Source organism: Panthera leo, chromosome B2, assembly GCF_018350215.1.
Source record: "Panthera leo isolate Ple1 chromosome B2, P.leo_Ple1_pat1.1, whole genome shotgun sequence".
NCBI lineage: Eukaryota > Metazoa > Chordata > Mammalia > Carnivora > Felidae > Panthera > Panthera leo.
This window is the reverse complement of record NC_056683.1, coordinates 141,132,986-141,152,214: the sequence shown is the minus strand read 5'-3', so window position 1 is coordinate 141,152,214 and position 19,229 is coordinate 141,132,986. Positions and strand designations below refer to the sequence as shown.

Sequence of the window (19,229 nt, the reverse complement as noted above, 5' to 3'; positions counted from 1 at the left end):
TTTGTAAATATTCCACACACAGAAAAAGCTAAGTATACATCGTAGAAACAAAGTTCAGCACATATTAATTACATACTTTATTTTCTTACTTATATTTTACTGACCTGAACCATTAAAACTGTAAGTATGCAAATGTTTCTCACTAGCATTGTTTGTAGCAAATTATCCTCGCCTTCTCTAACAACTTTTACTTTATATATTTTGATGCAATGTTATTTGGTACATATATGTTGATGACTGAATTGTTTGTTGTGCTCTTTACCAGTGTAAAATTACTCTCTTGGACTTATGCAATATAATAATGACTTTTATTATTATATATAAAATATAATGAATATAATACATACTACAATATAATAAATATAATATTAAATTCTCCTTGGTCTGTTCTTAATAATGATCTTTGAAGACTTTTATTTTGATGCATCTAGCTACTAGCAGTGTCTGACACATAGGTGCTTATTAAGTGTGACTGAAAATCAAAGATATTGGAAACTTGTAGGGGAGTGGGGACTACTGTAAAGCCCTTTTTGTTTGGTTTTTGGGAAGATACAAATGCCTGCTCTCTCCATTCCCCTCAAATGATACCCTTTCCTGTGGGAAATTAATAGCCCGCTCACCATACCCTAATAGTCAAAAAGAAATTCCAGAATGCTACTCCACACCAGAAGGTAGCTGCATTCCAAATCTCAGATATTCTAAACCTTTTAATATTGAGGCCAGCTGTGAAGCAGTGACTGAGCTCTGATGCACACAGTGTGTACACAACAGACAAAATATCAGCAGTTGAGCTCAGAAAACCACACTGCAGAGGAAGCAGAAGGATCGATGGGAGGGAGACACCGCGGGTTGAGGCGGGGAGTGTGTAGTACTCCCTGGAGAGAAAGAGCACAGCAAAAAAAGAGACAGGTAAATGAGAAAGGGAGTTTATAAGGATTTTTAAAGATGGTGGGAAAGCCCTACCAAAAGCAGGAGTCCCTGAAGTCCCTGTGGGGGGGCCTCTGCAGGTTCTTTGTGCCACCTACGCCAGCACCGACACACAAGGACCGAGCAAAATGGGACCAGGGCACCCCCCATATGAGGAGAGAGGCTGGCCCTCCTGAGAGCTCCCCAGGGGCCGACACATCCTGAGGGCTTCACGCACCGTCTTCTCTGTCCTCACAGCACGTCCAGATGTGTCACTGCAAATGCAGAGAGGGTCCTCCCTGCCCAGACAGGGCAGCAGGTTTGGGACCCAGGGATCTGCTGCCTCTAGAGGCCACCTCTAGGCGTCAGGTTAAGCTGCCTTCTGCCTGGTCAAAGCTAGACACACGTAGAGCAGGCTTACAGAGGCTTGCATGTGCCATCTAATCGTTTAGCAAACTCGACCCAGTCCACAGTGTGTGATTAAACTAATTTCAAATAAGTCCCTTTTAATTACAGGTTTAGGTTGTATTAAAAATACCCAATTCCAGTGAAAGCTGCTGGTAATTCTGACACTAGACCAGAGACCAGAGCCCATCAAAGGACAGACTTCCTGAAATGTGGGACTGACTTGGGGCTCTGGGATGTACACAGTGAGTTTGAGAGGACTTCCCGAGCGTACAGTTGGCTTTCCAGCACCTGCAGTTACTCTCACTTTAATAATGACCTGAGGGAGCCTGAGGATCAGAGACAGCAGGAGTGGCCCCATGGCCCCAGATGTTGGTCGTTTAAAAATATTTCAGGGGCGCCTGGGGGCTCAGTCGGTTGGGCGTCCGACTTCGGCCCAGGTCATGATCTCACAGTTCGTGGGCTCAAGCCCCGCGTCGGGCTCTGTGCTGACAGCTCAGAGCCTGGAGCCTGCTTTGAATTCTGTGTCTCCCTCTCTCTCTGTCCCTTCCCTAGTCATACTCTGTCTCTCAAAAATAAATAAACATTGAAAAAAAATTTTTTTAATATTTTATAACTTCAAAGATCGCTTGGCTGAACAAACACACCAAAATACTCAGTTCTGTACATGCAGAAGCAATGTAATGGCAACAGAGAAAGAGAACTAGTGAGAGACAGGGAAAGGTTTTGAGAGAGAAAGAGACAGAAACAGAGACAAAATGAGAGAGAGAAAGAATATATTCACTTCTAGGACTGCAGGTCAAATAAATCAAACCAGATTACAGGGAAACAAGGTGATTCCTATCCCTCCACGAACCTTGTTCTATGCAGTTATTTTGGGAGCACTATGGCAACATTTTCCTGGTTATCCACAATAACATTGATGGCAAGCACTGAGCCCCCCCCCCCCAGTGTGCACCAGGTCTATACTGGGTCCTTGCTGGGCACAGCTTCACTTAATCCTTAAAAGAAACCTACGAGGAAAAGTACTAGGGTCATCCATTTTATAGACGTGGTAACAGTTGGGGGTTAGTCAGATAACCTACTCACGCACCAATATCATCCACTGACAGGACCCGGATCCAGGCCCGAGTCTGTGCGCGTTAGAGTCAAGTTGCCAACTACTAGGCCCCGCTGACCCATTCTATATTTGCGCCAGAGTTTGCTCTCCACGAAAGCTTTCCATCAGTCCTCAACTAAGAATACAGAGCCTTTATAAGTCTGCTCTCATTTCAAACACATTTAACAAAGAAAACTATTCTTCTGAACCGCCTGGGAAACTCCATTTTTCCTCTCTCTTCTCCCAGCGTAAAGTGGCATTTATTTGTGTACCTAGGAAGAACCAACCCAAACCTGCTCATTACAAGGGAAGGGAAGCCACACGTGCTAACTCTGGCTTTCAGCGTTACCATTGTATTTTTCTCCCCGGCTGCAAAAAGTAGAATTCTCTCAACAAAAACTTTCTATCTAAAAATAAAATCGTGGCAAACTCTGCAATTACACTTCTCAGTTGGAGACGTTTGCTTTCCACTCTATTTTCCCAAATGCAGAAGGAAGTCCAATTTACTGTCTGCTAATGGGTCACACCAGAGGCCCAAATGCAGCACAATGAACCGGAAAACCGAAGCTACGTAGGTGTGAATCACTGTGTGGTTGTTCCAGGAGGGCTGCGAGTAGCTTTATTTTACGTCAAATATGCTACTTATCTCACCTGTCATTTGCACAGCGGGACCCTGATCAGGGTGTGCCAAACTCCAGCCCCAGGGCCATCAAATGATGCTGAGAGGCACATGTCGGCCGGCGTCCCCCCTCTTGAGCCCCCTCCCAAACCTTCCCCTTTCCTCTCTCTTCCCTTTGCTGTTCGGTGCCTCCCGACTATAGGGCCCCACCACGCTTATTGTGGAGTGCTGGATTGCTACTGTCACCTGGATTTACCAGAAAGGTTTCATGGGGTGCCTGGGTGGCTCAGTCGGTTAAGCGTCTGACCCCTGATTTCGGCTCAGGTCATGATGTCACAGTTCATGAGTTGCAGCTCTTGTCAGTGCAGAGCTCACTTTGGATTCTCTCTCCCCCTTTCTCTCTGCCCCGCCCTTGCTTGCAGGCTCTCTCTCTGTCTCTCTCCAAATACATAAATAAAGAAATAAGCTTTAAAAAAAAAGCTGCAGAAGGGCTCCTAGGTATTAAAGACTGATAACTCTTATTTTCTCAGCTGGTGGTTTCCATAAGACATTGTACGACCTGAAAGTTCTACTCTGCGAGAAGTACACCATTAACTGGGGTTGATACATACTTTTGGTAAAGGGGATTTTACATCTAATTCATCAGGTTCTTTAAGGGACATGTATGAACACCTATGGGTGTTGGAGGGAATGACTAAGACAATTCTATGAGCTTTTAGAAAGTGTTTTACAATAGTCCAAAGAGAATTTTAAAGCACTAGGAGCTGGGAGGAAGTCTTATCACGATTAGGAGTCTAGCCTAGAGAGAGGAAACAGAAGATTGGGACCAAATGGTACAAATGAATAAATGAACAGTCAGATGTCTAGAAATGGGTAAACATTTTTATAAATGATAATGAGAAGGAGGAGCCCGGTAAACTCTACGGCTTTGCAGATAACAACCCCCTACCTAGAAATGCCTAGTGGAATAAGTCACTGGACCTCCAGGAGAAGGCAAGCAAAGTTAACAGAAGAGCTTATGTGAAAAGTATATGCTATATACTATTCCATCATATCCCATTCCATCATGCAATATCAAAATTATGACCCAAGAAAGGGTCCTGAGAATCCTTAGAGATTATTCCCTGCAGATATTCAAGCCATCACAATGCTCTGGCTTAAAAGTGTCCTCAAGATGTGCACGGGATGGCTGATGTCACCAGGAAGCAGATCAGAAACCTAGCAATGGTTGTCATGTGTCTTTGCAGGAACACTGGTGTGTCCCTACATAGACGACCAGGTGTAGTTTTGGTCATCACCCCCACAGAGGGCTACAGTAAATCAAGAAATTATCCAGAGAAAGCCAATCAAAAATAGCAAGGGGGCAGAAGTAATAACAGAATAGCAACGATAATTATGGAGCCTATACACCAGCTACTATTCTAAGTGTTTTCCTTGTATTGATTCATTTAATCCCTCAACCATCTCATTTAGTAGTTCCTCTTATCAACCCATTGTACAGATGAGAAAACCGGGGATAGAGAGTTTAAGTAGACACGAAACTAACATTTGTACCCAGGCCATCCAGTGCCAGATTAACAGCTCTTAACTCGAGCTACTTGCAAAATGGGAAAAGACTGAACGAAATTCCATTCTGTTCTGCTGGGAGAGCAAAGGCTAAAAGTAATTCATCTAAGTTAATAAAACCAAGACAAGGCCTGATGGGGAAAACATGGACTTTCCACCAAAGTGCAGATTTTTAAAGTTAGGATGAAGTGAATTTCAGACAAAAGAAAAACAGCTTTGCACAGCAGAAGTACATTATAAGCTTGCATTTTCCTCAAGAATTGAGACTACAAATTCCAATAGACTCAGAAAGAGTGTTGGCCATTGATGATGCTGAGGGGAAACAGGTTTGTTCTGAGCTAACAGAGGATTCCTGTGCCTAAAGCCCAGAATTACCCTTGGTCGTTTTCTATTAGAGGCAGGCTACGGGGCTGGAGAAATGAGGGTCTTTCCCCGTGGGCAGAGCCTTTGTGTGATCACCCTTCCTGTGACTTGGGACTTCTACCACCTCCTTGCCAACTTCATCTCTAAGAAGCTCCAGCCCAGGACAGAAGACGGTATGTGGGCGTGGCAAGCAGCTCTCCATCTGAAGTGACAGGAAGTGATTGCCGACTAATCCCAAGGGGCTGGGACCCGCGGCCCTCGTAAAATCTTGTACTGGGGTGGAGCTGGTGGAGCAGTAGAGCCACATCTCACCACTGATGACCTCTGTGCTACACATTCCCTCTGCCTGTTTCTCCAGTCCGTCCGGGAGAAAGCCAGTGGACAGACAGGGAAGGCCTTGGTGGTCTCCGGGAAGAGCGACGATCCTAACTTAGGCCTGGAAGTTTTCTGGCCTCTGCCTCTTTTTCTCTCCTGAGGCTTCGAATGCCTCCAGTTCCCCAGCTCACTGCCCCTCTGAGGACTCAGAAGAACATCACTAAGCACATCGGGCTCCATGCGCAGCCAGCCCTTTGGGCAATGGAGGGACTTGGGGGTAAAATCATTTCTAGTGCCTGCTGATCCGGCAGCTCCAGGGAACAAAGAACCCCCACTCTGGGGTGTGTGCACCTGCAGGAGACGGCCAGGGAGCTGCACCGACAGCGGGGGTGCTGGAGGATGTAAGAAGGAAAAACAGAGACTTGGGAACACTAGGCTTGGTGAATGGGCTCCGTGGCGGGAGGCACTTGAAATATTAACTATTATTGAGTTGTTCAGTTTTGGAGGATTAAAGAGACACCCATGCTGACTCTCTTTAGCACAGTCTACACCAGGGAAATCAGCCTCCCCCGTCAGCCACAGACATTTTACCACTTGCCCGAGAGGTGGAACAGAGGCAATCTCTGCTTCTACTCACCTACGCAGTTATCGCAAAGGCTACAATGAGAGGCACGAGGGGGCCGGAAAATCTTGCAGGTGAAACAATATTTAAGTTTCACAGTCTGGCCATTGATGATGACTTCTTTGGTTCTGGGAGGTGGGCGGTACCCCCCTGAACTGGTGCCGTTTGCGATATCTGTGGACAAAAGAAGAAAAAGAGTGCAAGCCCTTAATATAATCACTTATCGGCTGCAGGCTCCCACCCCTAGGAGGCCTGGAGTCTGCACTTCCAAGGGCAGCAGCCACACCTGGCCTTTCTGGGAGGCACCCGACGCCAGACACGCAAGAGGACCTGCAGTCCCACCGCCTTCCAGCTCCTGGCCAGGGCTGAGGCTGCCCAAAATAGTTTACACAGGCAGTGGCCACGTGACTGAGTTCTGGCCAATGAGGTTCGAGCACACATGGCCAGGCCCAGCCAATGGGTCTCTCCCGCGGAGACCCGCCCACTCTTTCCTCTCCCCGCACTGTCGCTGGGGAACCAAAAATTGGGGACTCTGAATGTGCAGCGGAGGGCTGCCTCTCCCATCTCTTCACCCTCCATACTGCTACACGGACACCAAATTCCCAGTGTTAAATTTCTGAAGGTCTGGGTTTTGTTACAGCAGCTAGTGCTGCCCTAATTAACACAGTGGGGGATACTGACATCAAGATCCTTCTCTGATGGTACATTCCAAATCCAGCTTAAGAATCTCCCACCTTGCACATTGGCCTCCTCAAAAATACCAGGTATTGGGTGAGGAGAATATATAATACATATGTATATATATGTGTGTGTGAGTGTGTGTGTGTGTGTATATAAACATACATATATATATTCAAAATATATATATACATATATATTCAAAATAGATATATTTAAATATATATTTAAAAAATAATCTCTATATTTTGTTTATTGGCTGACCAGCATCTTTCATTATCTTCTAGAACCAGTTTTTTAAATGTTGAAAAAAATACAAATATATATTTTTTTAATTAAAAAAATTTTTTTAATGTTTATTTATTTTTGAGACAATGCGAGAGACAGAGTGCAAGCAGTGGAGGGGCAGACAGAGGGAGACACAGAATCTGAAGCGGGCTCCAGGCTCTGAGCTGTCAGCACAGAGGCCGACACGGGGCTCAAACTCACGAACTATGAGATCATGACCTGAGCGGAAGTCGGACGCTTAACGACTGAGCCATTCAGGCGCCCCTGTATTTTTTTTTAAAGTTTCATTGTATCTTACAAATCTGTCTCTTGTCTCTGAGTTCACATTAGAACCACCCAAGGAGCTTTCTAAATTCCCCTAATGGATGGACCCTGCCACAGACCCATTAAATCAGAATCGAGCCCCTGGGGTGATTGTAAAGTGCTGCAGGGTTGAGAACCCCTGCTCTACAGGAAGGTAAAACATCCAGTTTTATTCTCCTCTAGGCCCCTCACAGCCCTGTGAGCCCTGTCAGGAAGAATTGGGGCAGCTGCCTGTGCAGCCCAGCACAGGAGGCCATGGGGGGATGGAGAGTAGCAAGACTACCTAAGGGCTTCGCCCAGACACTGCAGCAGATAAACAGCTAGAGCAGACCCTAGGGGCTGGAGGAAATCTTGGGAAACTTCATGGTGGTCTCGAAACAGAGCTGGTAACTTTAAAGGTAGCTGTACTTTACTTCACACACACTGAAAGGTCACACTATTTTGCAATAGTTGCAACATGTGATACATTTCCCAAATGGTTTGAGTCCCAACACCCACGGCGGCCCCCGCAAACAGCCTGGGCAGGAGTTACGGGAAGAGCTTCCAAAACTCCTGGTATTTCAGTCCTGCCCTCAGGGAGGCTGATTTCATTGGTGGGGGTACAGTCTGGCATCGGGGTCGAAGAAACTCCTGAGGTATGGTGATATCTGCAGAACTGCACTTTCTTCCTGCCTCCCTGCTCCGACAGAATCCACCACTCACGCGTCATGATTTCAGGGGCCCTTCACCCTTCACCCCAATCTTCTTTAACAGGAGAACGGAGGCCTGAAAGTCTGCCCCTTGCCCTTTGGCCTAAGTTTGGTATTTGTAAAAATACCAACCCAAGTGGTAGAGAGGGAGCATTGTGAGTGGTTATCAGCCATTTTCTATTCATGGAAAATTAAAGTTCTACAAGCAGGTTCTAGGAGGAAAGGATAGAGAGTTCAAGAACACCTGAGGGAGACAAGGCGGTGTAGAGGGCAGGGAAATGGGAAGACTAAGGAGCAGCCTTCCGCTTTACCTCTTTGCTGAGGACAACTCTTCTACTTAGAATAATAATTAAACAGCCACGGAGCCATCCCAAAGACCCTGGGTGGCCTTGCCAAGCAGGATACCCTCTCTTGGCATGTGCCCCACTGTCCTGGCACCCCGGTGGCTGCCCTATCAAACCTCTCAATGGGTTCTGTAATAAGGAGAAAACAAAGAGAGGACATGGCTATGTACTTCCCTAGCCATCAGGGTAAAAATAACTTGCTTTGAATACATCAAAGATAAGGTCAGCTCTCTAGAGACTGTGCCAACTGGGTGCCTAAATTAATTATGACTTGGTGCTTCACTAGCCTTATATCAGCCATGATATCTACTGTATCCATTTAGCTCTTGAAAACATGGGTAGAAAAACTAGAAAGCCAGATACATGTGTAAAAATAATAACCCAGGGGCTCCTGAGTAGCCCAGTCATTTAAACGTCCAACTTTGGCTCAGGTCATGATCTTGCGGTTCATGAGTTCGAGCCCCGCCTCAGGCTCTGTGCTGACAGCTCAGAGCCTGGAGCCTGCTTCAGATTCTGTGTCTCCCTCTCTCTCTGCCTCTCTCTCTCTTTTATATTTAAAAATAAATATTTAACATTTAAAAAAAAATTTAAAAAATGGAAATAATAATCCAATCAGCAGTATTTGTGTTAATTTAATCAGAAAAGTCGAAAGACTGAATTGTCACAGAAAGTGTCTTAAAATGCAGGGATGACCATCTTCTCCACACTCAAATGACTAAAATAGCCTAGTCTGAGTAGCAGGGCCTTGGAAAAGTACCCGCTAGCACGTGATCCTGTTGTTCCAAAGTACATTTTTGAAAGGTTAAACATTTGATACAATGTGAAGTGAAGGTTAAATTCAACAGACGTGAAAAATTGAGGCTTAAGAATTAAGCCAAATCTGAAAACTCTTTGACTAAACATCTGGAGAACTTTTCATGTCAAAGAAACTGAAGAATCGGAAGACCTAGATTCAGGACCCAACTGTGCCATTGAAGTGACTGAAGTGACTGAAGATCCACATAACTGAAAAAAAAAAAGTCAGCTGGTATTTAGAACCTATGGTTCACCCTTGAACGATGTTGGGGTTGGGGGGCTGACCCCTTACACAGTTGAAAATCCAAGTATAACTTTTGACGCCCCCCAAAACATAACTACCATTAGCCTATTATTGACCAGAAGCCTTACCAATCACATTAAGTTGATTAAGACATATTTTGTATATTATATTCATTATATACAGTATTCTTACTGTATATAATATAGTACATTATACTCTCTATATACTGTATATAGCACACAGTATTATATATACTGCATATATAATTATATACATTATATAATGTACAGTATATATAATACTGTATACAATATTTTCTTACTGTATATAATATACTGTGTATACTAAAGTAAGCTAGAGAAAAGAAAATGTTATTAAGAAAATCATAAAGAAGAAAGAATACATTTACGGTACTGTTCTGTATTTATTGGAAAAACCTGCATATATAAGTGACCCCGTGCAGTGCGAACCTGTCTTATTTGAGGGTCAATTGTATTTAAGTAAAATACTGTGACAGAGGCCATAGAGGACTCATAAACGAACAAACACAGACAAGGGGAGAAGTCAGCAAGGGGTCCTGCTGGGCTGTCTGCTGGGCAGGGAGTCTCCTGGCCAGTCTGGCCATCCCATTCCCTCAGAGCCGGCTTTCTAGATGGAAGTCTAACAAAACCCTCCCACGGGCCTCCCATGGGCCACACATGGTCTTTCATGCACCTGGCCCTTCTCTTGACGTCCGGTCTTACACAGAGCCTGGGTCAGAGCACAGTGGCCTCCTTGTGCCCCCCGAGCAGGCTGCTGTTTTGTACTTCCAGGCACAAAGCCTTCTCCCCTGGGGCCTCCCTTTCATGCTATCTGCGTAGATACCCTTCAGTCTTCAAGGACCAGTTCAAGCTTCTCTTGCAGAAACGCTTTGTAAGCTGAGCTGTTTCCTCCTTTGGACTCTCACCATATGATTCGTTTATATGTATATTATTTTCAATCACTAGACCATGCTGTGCTTTCAGGTACCAGTCCTGTGCTGGGAGCAGGGGGAGACTTGTTCTCTGCTGGTGATGTTCACAGGCTGGAGGGAAGACCTGGGACCTCGCTAGTGCAGCCATGGCAAGGATCTGCTTTTGTGTCTTCCCCCAGGGGCTGCTGCAGCTCAGGGACCATGCCTTCCCTCTTTCATGTTCCCACTGTCCAGCAGAGGTTCTGGCACACAGCAGGCCTTCAAGAGGTGCATGCTGAACGGAAGGCCAGTAGTCCCGACAGGTGGGGACGAAGGATGCCTGGACGCACAGGACTGGCGTCCTCCACACCCGTGCGTCAGCCAGAGGCCACTGTCCTTTGTCCTCTGAGCCAGTGACACTTCCCTCCCTGGGAACGCCTCTCTCAAGATCTTCCTGAGGCTGTTACTCTTCTTAAACGTGTCCACGGCCACTGCTGGCCCAGTGACCCATCTCACACAGCTAGTCTGCGTATGTGCCCCCAGAGAGGGCCGGGCAACACGGGCAGCTGAATACCTCAGGGCACCCCAAAGTGGCTGTTTCTTTCACATAATAAATTCAACAGCCACCCCAGCCAGCAGCTTCGGGCATGCCTGCATCCAGGGTAGATGTGAATGACTGGGCCTTGAAACCCAGGGCTTCAAATACCCACCTGAGCACAAAGAAAGTTTCTCCTCAACGTGCAGACTGACGCCAATGGCTGGTCATAAAATCCGTTCCTCGTCCCTGGAGATGACGTACACCCGTGGCCCACGTCACAGGGCACGGAAGGTGGTGTTCCTGTTCTAATCCTCAATTACTCTGTTTTTTTGGTTTTGGTCTTCGTCGTTGGCAACAATTGTGCCCTCCGCTTCGGAGAACTGCTCTTTGTGGTTTAAGTACAGACGCCGAAAAAGGATAATTGAAGTCTGCAATATCTAACGGTTAAAGAACACTAGAATTTGTGTGTGTGTGTGGGGGGAAACCTCTAACAGTACTGCAAGTTTATATGAGTCAGTATTTCTTAAGGACATTTTTATATACGAGCATTCTGAAAGCAAACTTAAGAGCTTGAAATGGTCTTTTTCTTTATAAAACTCGCCCTCCTTGCAAATTGTTGGTAGCTGTTGGGGTGGAGGCAGAAAGAGTAACAGAGTCTCCATCTGGCATGAACCTCACAGTCAGCAAAGAATGAGGGGATCTGGGGAGTCGGGGAGGGGCCGTGCAGTGTGAATGTAGAGACACACAACTGCCTGTTGACTAAGTTTTTCACTCAGAGAGAAGTCCTGGGCTTACCAGAGCCTTTAGTAAGTTGTTTGTTCGCGCATGCCTCTTTCAAAGCCACTCTCCGAAGTCTTGCTCTTTTCTTGAAGGAATAATAAATAGGGCACTCATAGCCTGAGCGACCCACTTGTCTACTGTCTTATTGATTCCTGCTCCAAATTCAGGGAGAAAACTGTTGAACCTTTAAAACCGCTGACCTTTACCACATAAAGCGAGTGAACTCTGCTTTCTTAAAATGCAAAGGGAAATATCCGGACTTACGAAAGATGTACATTAAGGTGCTTTTCCTTTTCCAAAAGGATTTGGAACAGTGGGATTCCCTGGTGCATTGAAGTTTCATGATGAGTCACCACTAACAGTGTCTTCCCGAGAGGGAGGAACCTCTGCTAACGAATGTTTGACTAGGATGAGGACACACTGCACTAGGATGCAAGTCGTAGGGGAAGTGAGATTTGCTTTATACTCAGATCTTCACGACCCTGTCCACTGCGTGGCTGGAGGACAGCCGTAAGTTCAAATGCATCTGAAATTTCATAAGGCTCGTGTCATTGGTGCTTTGCAGCATTTGGGACACAGACTACCCAACCTCGAAATGGTTACCTCTCAGGACGGAAAATGGCTGAGAGCCAATCAACACAGGCTCTTGGCTAACAGTCTGTAAACTTCCAAGCCCATAGGAAAATATTAAGATGATGAAATCTGAGACAACTCAACTATTAAACTGTTAGGGGTGAAAGGGAGAGCAAATTCTGATCTGTCCACAGACATTGGTTAGGTTTCCACTTGAGGGTAAAATGTGAATCTTTTCTCACCAATATATTGGATGGCAGCAGCTTTGCCTCCATAAATGCTTATATACAAATGTGCATTTGAAGGCTCATGAAGGGGTGAGATTCCCCAGCCCTCTCCCACCAGCTGAACGCTTTGCTCTGTCAGTTTGTCTTACACGTTTGTCTTCGAGGGCTAAAACTGATGCCTGAGGTGAGGCTCGTGCATGTGGTTTCAATCCTGAGCCACGCGGACGGGCAGACAGGGGAGGGCCCTCTGCTTAGAGGGGCACATGTCAAAGAGGACCGGAGGAAGGACAGGGGCCAGGAGCAGGAGAAGAAGAAAAGCAGACGTGGGGAAGCCACAGGCAGGCGTGGGCCCCACGTGGGATGGAAGGAGTCCTACTAGCAACGGAAGACATAAGGCTTTCGGGGCCCAGCTCGTCTTTCCCGGTCCCTTCACTCACTAATCCAACGTCTCCGAGTGTGGTAGGCACTCTGATGGACAACACACACCTGGCTCCTGCCTTCAGGGCGTTTACAGCCTAGTGGAGGAGACAGATATTAAGTAAGTAAACACACAACTAAATGCGTCATTGCGCATCGTGTTCTTTCGAGTCAGAGAAGCAGGGAACTCCTCTTGGTGTGAGGATCCTTCCCAGAAGAAAGAGCATTGGAACCAGGATCTGAGAGAGGATGGAGCAGGGCTTCCTTAGGCAGCGCCTGTGCACGCGTGCGTAAGCGTGCATGCACGCTGGGAGTGAGGAGCGAGGCATTTCAGACAGAGGGAGTGACTTGTGTCCTGGCCCCAGGACAGGAAGCAGATGGTACATTCAAGAACTGCAGGCAGGTTAGTGTGACCAGAACACAGAGAATGGGAGACGGTCAGAGAGGAAGACGGCAGGGACTAGATCACACAGAGCCCTGGAGTCATGTTGGGGATGTTGGTGTTCATCCTCAGCGTCCCAGAGGTGGGCTGGGGACAGAGGGAAGCAAGACGGCCAGTTAGCAGGGATTTGGAATACGAGCCAGAGATGATGGTAGCTCAAAATAGGGTGGTGGCTGTGGCGATGGAGAGAAGTAGACACATTCTAGAAACGTGAAAATGGTAACATCAGTTATTAGCGGATGTGGTAAATGAGAGACAGGTGGGTGTCCGGGATGAGTCTCGGGCTCTGGATGGTGCAAGGGGGGGCACTGTGGCAGCGTCCTGAAGCAGACGGCAGCACTTGTGAAGGTGCAGCGAGGGAAGGAGGGGAGGGAGGAGATTGCCTGCTGGTACTGAGTGTGAGGAAATATCTTGCAGGCCTATGCACATACAGAGCAGGACCTGAGAGGAAGGGCCTAGGCTGGAGTTAAATGTCCCCTGGCTTCTGAAGTCATCAGGAGGTGCAGGGCCAAGGGCTGAGCCCCAAGCCACTCCCACATTTAGAAACAAGGAGCACTGGAGAGGCAGAAGGAGGGCACAGTGTCACTGAGTCGTGTAGTCTGCTTTAAACACATCCGGAAAACCCCAACACTGGAGTCCCTCTGGGGGACTGGTGCATCGGCACAGCAAAGAGGCTAAGGAATAAAAAAGTGCAAAGAAAACCCAGGGTTTCCCCAATGAACTTGGTCCTCATACCTTCCAAGCATACTCCCATCCTGTGGGAAAAGGAGCGTCCTGTGGTCCCCTAGCACGGAACATGCTGGTGTAGAAGGATTGCCTGGTGGGGCAATCGGGGTTTCCTCTGGACAAAGGGGACACGGCTGTGACTGTGCTCGGAGTGGATGCTGGGGTGGAGCAGGAAGGAACCGCACTCTCTCGGGGCTGGACAGAGAACACTGGAAACAAAGCTCAGCCAGGATGGGCGGCGGGCGAAGGGATGAAGCCACCACACTCCAATGCCCGGACTGCGTGCAGAGAGATGGAAAGGCCCGGGGCTAGGCACAGTGTGTCCGCTGGCTTGCCCTCAAATGGGTAGAATCATGGAAGGAGGCAGAGTCCTGGAGAGGGAACCTTCCTGCAGGGATGGAGAGGGCAGTGGTGGGGGAACTACTACAGACTCCTGGGGATGGGGATCTGACGGGGTGATGCATGTGCATGGTTCCCACTCACAGGTCTTCCCTAAGCCCCTCACTGGCATCTTAAGTGGTGGGAACAATTAAAGGGCAGGGGTAGTGGCAGGCTAAGAAAGGGGGAAATGGTGCATTGGAGACAATAAACCCATGCTTCACAAAGTGGCTCAGCCTTGACCTTGCCTCTCCTGCATGTGCAGCTGGGTTTGGTCACAGGAGGTAATTTTACATAGAGACCACAAAGGCTTTAGGCTTACTCTGGATTTGGTCATCAAAGGGCTCATAGGATGGACCTCCTTTCGGAGAAAACTTGGTGAAGGAGAAAGCATTTGTCAGATGAGAACCTGAACAGGTACTCCTAAGCCACATGAGAACCCTACCACTTAAGGCTTTTAACCAAGAACTGAGAAAAACACAATGAAATATTTGTAGAGAATTGGGCAAGGCAACCTTTGTCTGCTTAACAGAGAGGAGAAAAAGGAAACCTCAGAGAAAGAGGTTCCTGTGCTACTCAGTACTAGCTTCATTCATTCATTCATTCATTCATTCATTCATTCATTCTTTTCAGATATCTATTAGGCACCTACCACGTGCTGAGCAGTCTTCTAGGGGCCCTGGATACAGTGGTGAATAAGCTAAGCCCTCTGTCCTTTCGTGGCCTACCCTCTAGGAAGGGCAGATAAGCCCAGAGTATGGATCTTTACGAGTACAAACAAATCACATTTAATAACAGATCTTAAATGGGGCTGATGATCGAGGTCATCTAGGGCAGTGATTCTCAAACGGGGGTGATTTGGGGCCCCAGGAAAAATCTGGCTGAGTCCAAAATGTCTGGAGGTGGCAGGAGGGAATAAGTTAAGCCCACAGATGCTGCTAAACATCCCATAATGCACAGGAGAGCCCCCACAGCAAAGACTTACCCAGCCCAAGATATCAGTAAGTGCCAAGGATGAGAAATCTTAGCCTGGGGCCTTGCTACTCAAAGTGTGTTCTGTGGACCAGCAGTACCAGCATCGCTGGGAAGCTCATCGGAAAGGAATAATCCCAGGTGGTTCAGATGCACGTGACAGTTGGAGAAGCATTGCCGAGATGCAAACCCTTGTTAGCAAGCAGGACAAAAGCCCAGTGGAGTCCCTGCTCGCAGGTTAGGTACTCTGACAACCATCACCTGTGAAGGTTTGCTTACTTGGGAGGCTTTTAAAATGCAGAGATTCCTTACTTCTGAAGATTCTCAGGCCCACAGGGTAGGGTCTAACAATCAGTACTTCTAGAAAAGCTCCCTATCTATATCTGATGGTGAGGCCTGGGATCCATAGCAAACACGACACAGATAAGAGCTAAACCCTCAGCATGAGTTTTTATATCACTGGCTGGAGAATCTCAGCAGCTGGCCTGGGATGCTGGAGAGAGAGATGTGTGCCATTTATAAAGATGCCAATGTTACTCAAAGAGCTGATGTTATCTCTTTAGTGATGGAAAATGGAAAGTCGGTCTGATGAAATGGCCAGGCCAAGTTTTCAAACCGCCCATTTTTCTTGTATTTATAACAGTGTAACTTTTTAAAAAAAATTTTAATGTTTATTTATTTTTGAGAGAGAGAGAGAGACAGAGTACAAGTGGGAGAGGGGCAGAGAGAGAGGTGGGGGGAGACACAGAATCCGAAGCAGGCTCCAGGCTCTGGACTGTCAGCACAGAGCCTGACGCGGGGCTCGAACTCACAGACCGCGAGATCATGACCTGAGCCGAAGTCGGTCTCTCATCCGACTGAGCCACCCAGGCGCCCCAGCAGTGTAACTTTTTGTTTGAAGACAATCTTCAAAGAACTGGAATATCCCAAACAGATAAGAATGAAGTGACTCTGGTTTACATGGATGGGCCCTGCTTGTTTCATGCTCTGGTTCCAGGGGACAGTTTGAAAAATATCGTGAAAGACAACAGCTACAGCCTGGAGTGGAAGCCAATTTTAGGTAAGTAAGGCCCTGTTAAAGGAGAGATCCTGTCCACATCCGTATGCTCTCATCGAGTTAAGGAGATGGCTGTGAGTGTGAAATGTAAGTGTGACCACGGAGTGGTAAACATCGATCTTCGTCCTGTTGCAGAAGTAATTCCATGAGTATAAGCCCAAATATTCCTAAAAATAGTTCTGAAGCACATGCTCCAGAAAATCGGAGCATAGGATGTGGCATTGGTGAGGAGTGTGATTTTTTTATCTGGTGGAGAAAACAGGCCTCGGTTTCTCCACATTTAAACTATGATAATTTGAGCACCCATAGTTCAGGGGCATTGTGATTCATTGAAGGACCTTGAAGTGTCAGATGCTATGATGTTCATAGCTATCAAAACTTCTCTTTTGGGGGCCTGCCCAGATCCTCTGGGGCCGTATATCTATATCTATATCTGTATCACTAATTAATGCAATTAAAGACACAAGAAAAAGAAAGTGCTTAGTAGCTATGACCTTTTTAGTTTAACTGAGTTAATCCAAAACATTATAGCAAAATGAAAATTAATGACTATCTTATTTTTTGCATGCTTTTTTTTTTCCTGCACAGATGCCAAAGCCTTGCCCTTAAATGTAAAAGGAATAAAGGTCACTTTGTCCTTGCCAGGTTTTAATTTCTCAGATTTTTGTCTAAGTTCTCTGAGCGCACGCGCGCACACACACACACACACACACACACACACACACACACACTTGCTGTGCTGCATAAATGAGTATCAGTCTTTTAATTGAAGGCCAAAGGTAGAAATACTTGTGTGTGTTTCTACTCGACGGGACAGAGCTTCTGCGTAACTACGAAACACTGTACAGTGATAGAGCTCAGTCTGGGTTGTCAGCGTTTGCAGTTTTATGTGACAGGTAGGTGAGAACGAGGTAAAAAGGGGGGCACGGGACACCATGCAAGGGCAGGGCTGCACTTCCTCATTATCCCTAGGAAAACCTGGCATGCTTTTATTGGGGTTTGAATAGCACTAATATGAGCGCATTAGCAAGGAGCAGCTTAGATCTCATTCTGTACAGTAATACGATTTTATCTTTAGCACCAAGAAAAAGAGAATTAAGGATGCCACTGTAGCATGAGAGAACGCTACTTAGAAATGCACTATAGGGGCGCCTGGGTGGCTCAGTCGGTTGAGCGTCCGACTTCAGCTCAGGTCACGATCTCATGGTCCGTGAATTCGAGCCCCGTGTCGGGCTCTGGGCTGATGGCTCAGAGCCTGGAGCCTGTTTCAGATTCTGTGTCTCCCTCTCTCTGTCCCTCCCCCGTTCATGCTCTGTCTCTCTCTGTCTCAAAAATAAATAAATGTTAAAAAAAAAATTAAAAAAAAAAAAAGAAATGTACTATATACTTTAACGGAAAACATGCCCACCTATGGTGGTACTATACTGTTTTCTCTTTTGCCTCTAATCAATACTGATTGGCAAAATTAATAAGAATCTCCAATAAGATCACTAGTATAAATCTATACGTGGGTAGATATATCTATTATTTATATATAAATAATATTAGCAATAACCAGTTGGTAACTATAAAGGGATAAAATCCCATTTACTTCAGAAAAAGTAATCACAAAACTCTAGGAATAAACCTAACCCCCCAAAAAAAATGGTTGATAGGTTTCAAATGCAGAACCCTATAAAACAACATAGAGACTTTAAGGAGATTTTGAAAAAGCACAGAGGAGCATTCCACATCCTGGAATGCAAGATTCTGTATTTTAAATATGTCAGTTCTCAGATTACATCATGCATCTATTCCAGTGCCAATAAAAATTCCAATGTGATTTGGGGAAATTTTGACAAACTGGAAAAAATGATTCTAAGCTTCATTTGGAAGAATAAACAGGTGAGAATATTTGCAAAAGTAAAAAAAAAAAAAAAAAAAAAAAAAAAAGATGAGGGGAAATAATCATCCCAGGAAAAAAAGTAAACATTGATACAGAATAGAACATTCTCAAATAGATGCAAATTCTAGAAGATTCAGTATTTGATGAATACGGCTTTTCAAATTAATGGAGAAAGCAAGAGTTATTTAATAAATGGAATTGGGATAAACAGGTAACCATCTAGAAGGAAAAAACCCAAAAGTTAGAGCCATATCTCGTCTTATATGAAAATACATAAATGTAAAACATAGAAGAACTAGAAAAATGTACATAAACTTAAGAGTCTGAGGGGTATGGAAGCCCTTTCTATACATATATGACAAGGCAGCATACATAACGAAAAGATGGGTAATTCTGACTACACAAAAATTTGAAAACCTATATGTCAAAAACTCCATAAAATGCAAGTGATAAAATAGAAACATATGTCACCATAACAAAGAGTAATATCTTAAAGAGCTCTTATAAATGATTAAGAAAAAGACAGGTATTCCAATAAGAAAATGGTATAAGAGATGAACAGGCAACTCACATACAAAGGGAGAAATAGGTCAGTAAATATATTGAAAAAGTTTGTGATTTGCTGCCCCTAATTTCAAGCAAAGTCAAAGGTTAATTTTGAGTGATAATTATTTAGTCTTGGTGAGAGCATGGAGAAGAGCCATGTTCCTGTACTATTGGTGAGAATATAAATTAATGTAACCTTTTGAGGAACAAGCGGTCATATGTCTCAAAACATTAACAGCCCATATTTCCTTTGCCAACCAAGAGCATCTTTAGACATCTGACCTCGGGAAATATTCACGAATGTTGATTGTGACACTGTTTTTTAGTATTAAAAACTGAAATGTCAATAAAAGGGAATTGGTTAAATGGATTGTGCTATATGATCATATAATGGGACAACCATATGCCTATTAAAGATGGAGTGGAATGGTTCATAGTATAGAGCAGGGAAAAATCTGTTTTCAAAATAGTAATGTACGATGTGAGCCCATATTTGTGTAAAAATACATTACACAGAGAAA

At 45.5% G+C, this 19,229-nt stretch overlaps 1 protein-coding gene across 4 annotated transcripts in view; it reads right to left on the bottom strand.

Moving 5' to 3' along the window:
- LOC122220530 (palmitoyltransferase ZDHHC14) overlaps positions 1–19,229 on the bottom strand; it is a 533,561-nt gene that overhangs the window by 313,842 nt on the left and 200,490 nt on the right. For 3 of the 4 annotated variants that reach the window (XM_042940151.1, XM_042940161.1, XM_042940162.1), the window contains exon 3: positions 5,911–6,069. In XM_042940151.1, the coding sequence (XP_042796085.1) occupies positions 5,911–6,069 (159 nt within the window). Of the gene's footprint in view, positions 1–5,910; positions 6,070–6,181; positions 6,325–19,229 lie in introns of those variants that run through there. The other variant, XM_042940152.1, reaches the window with a different exon arrangement.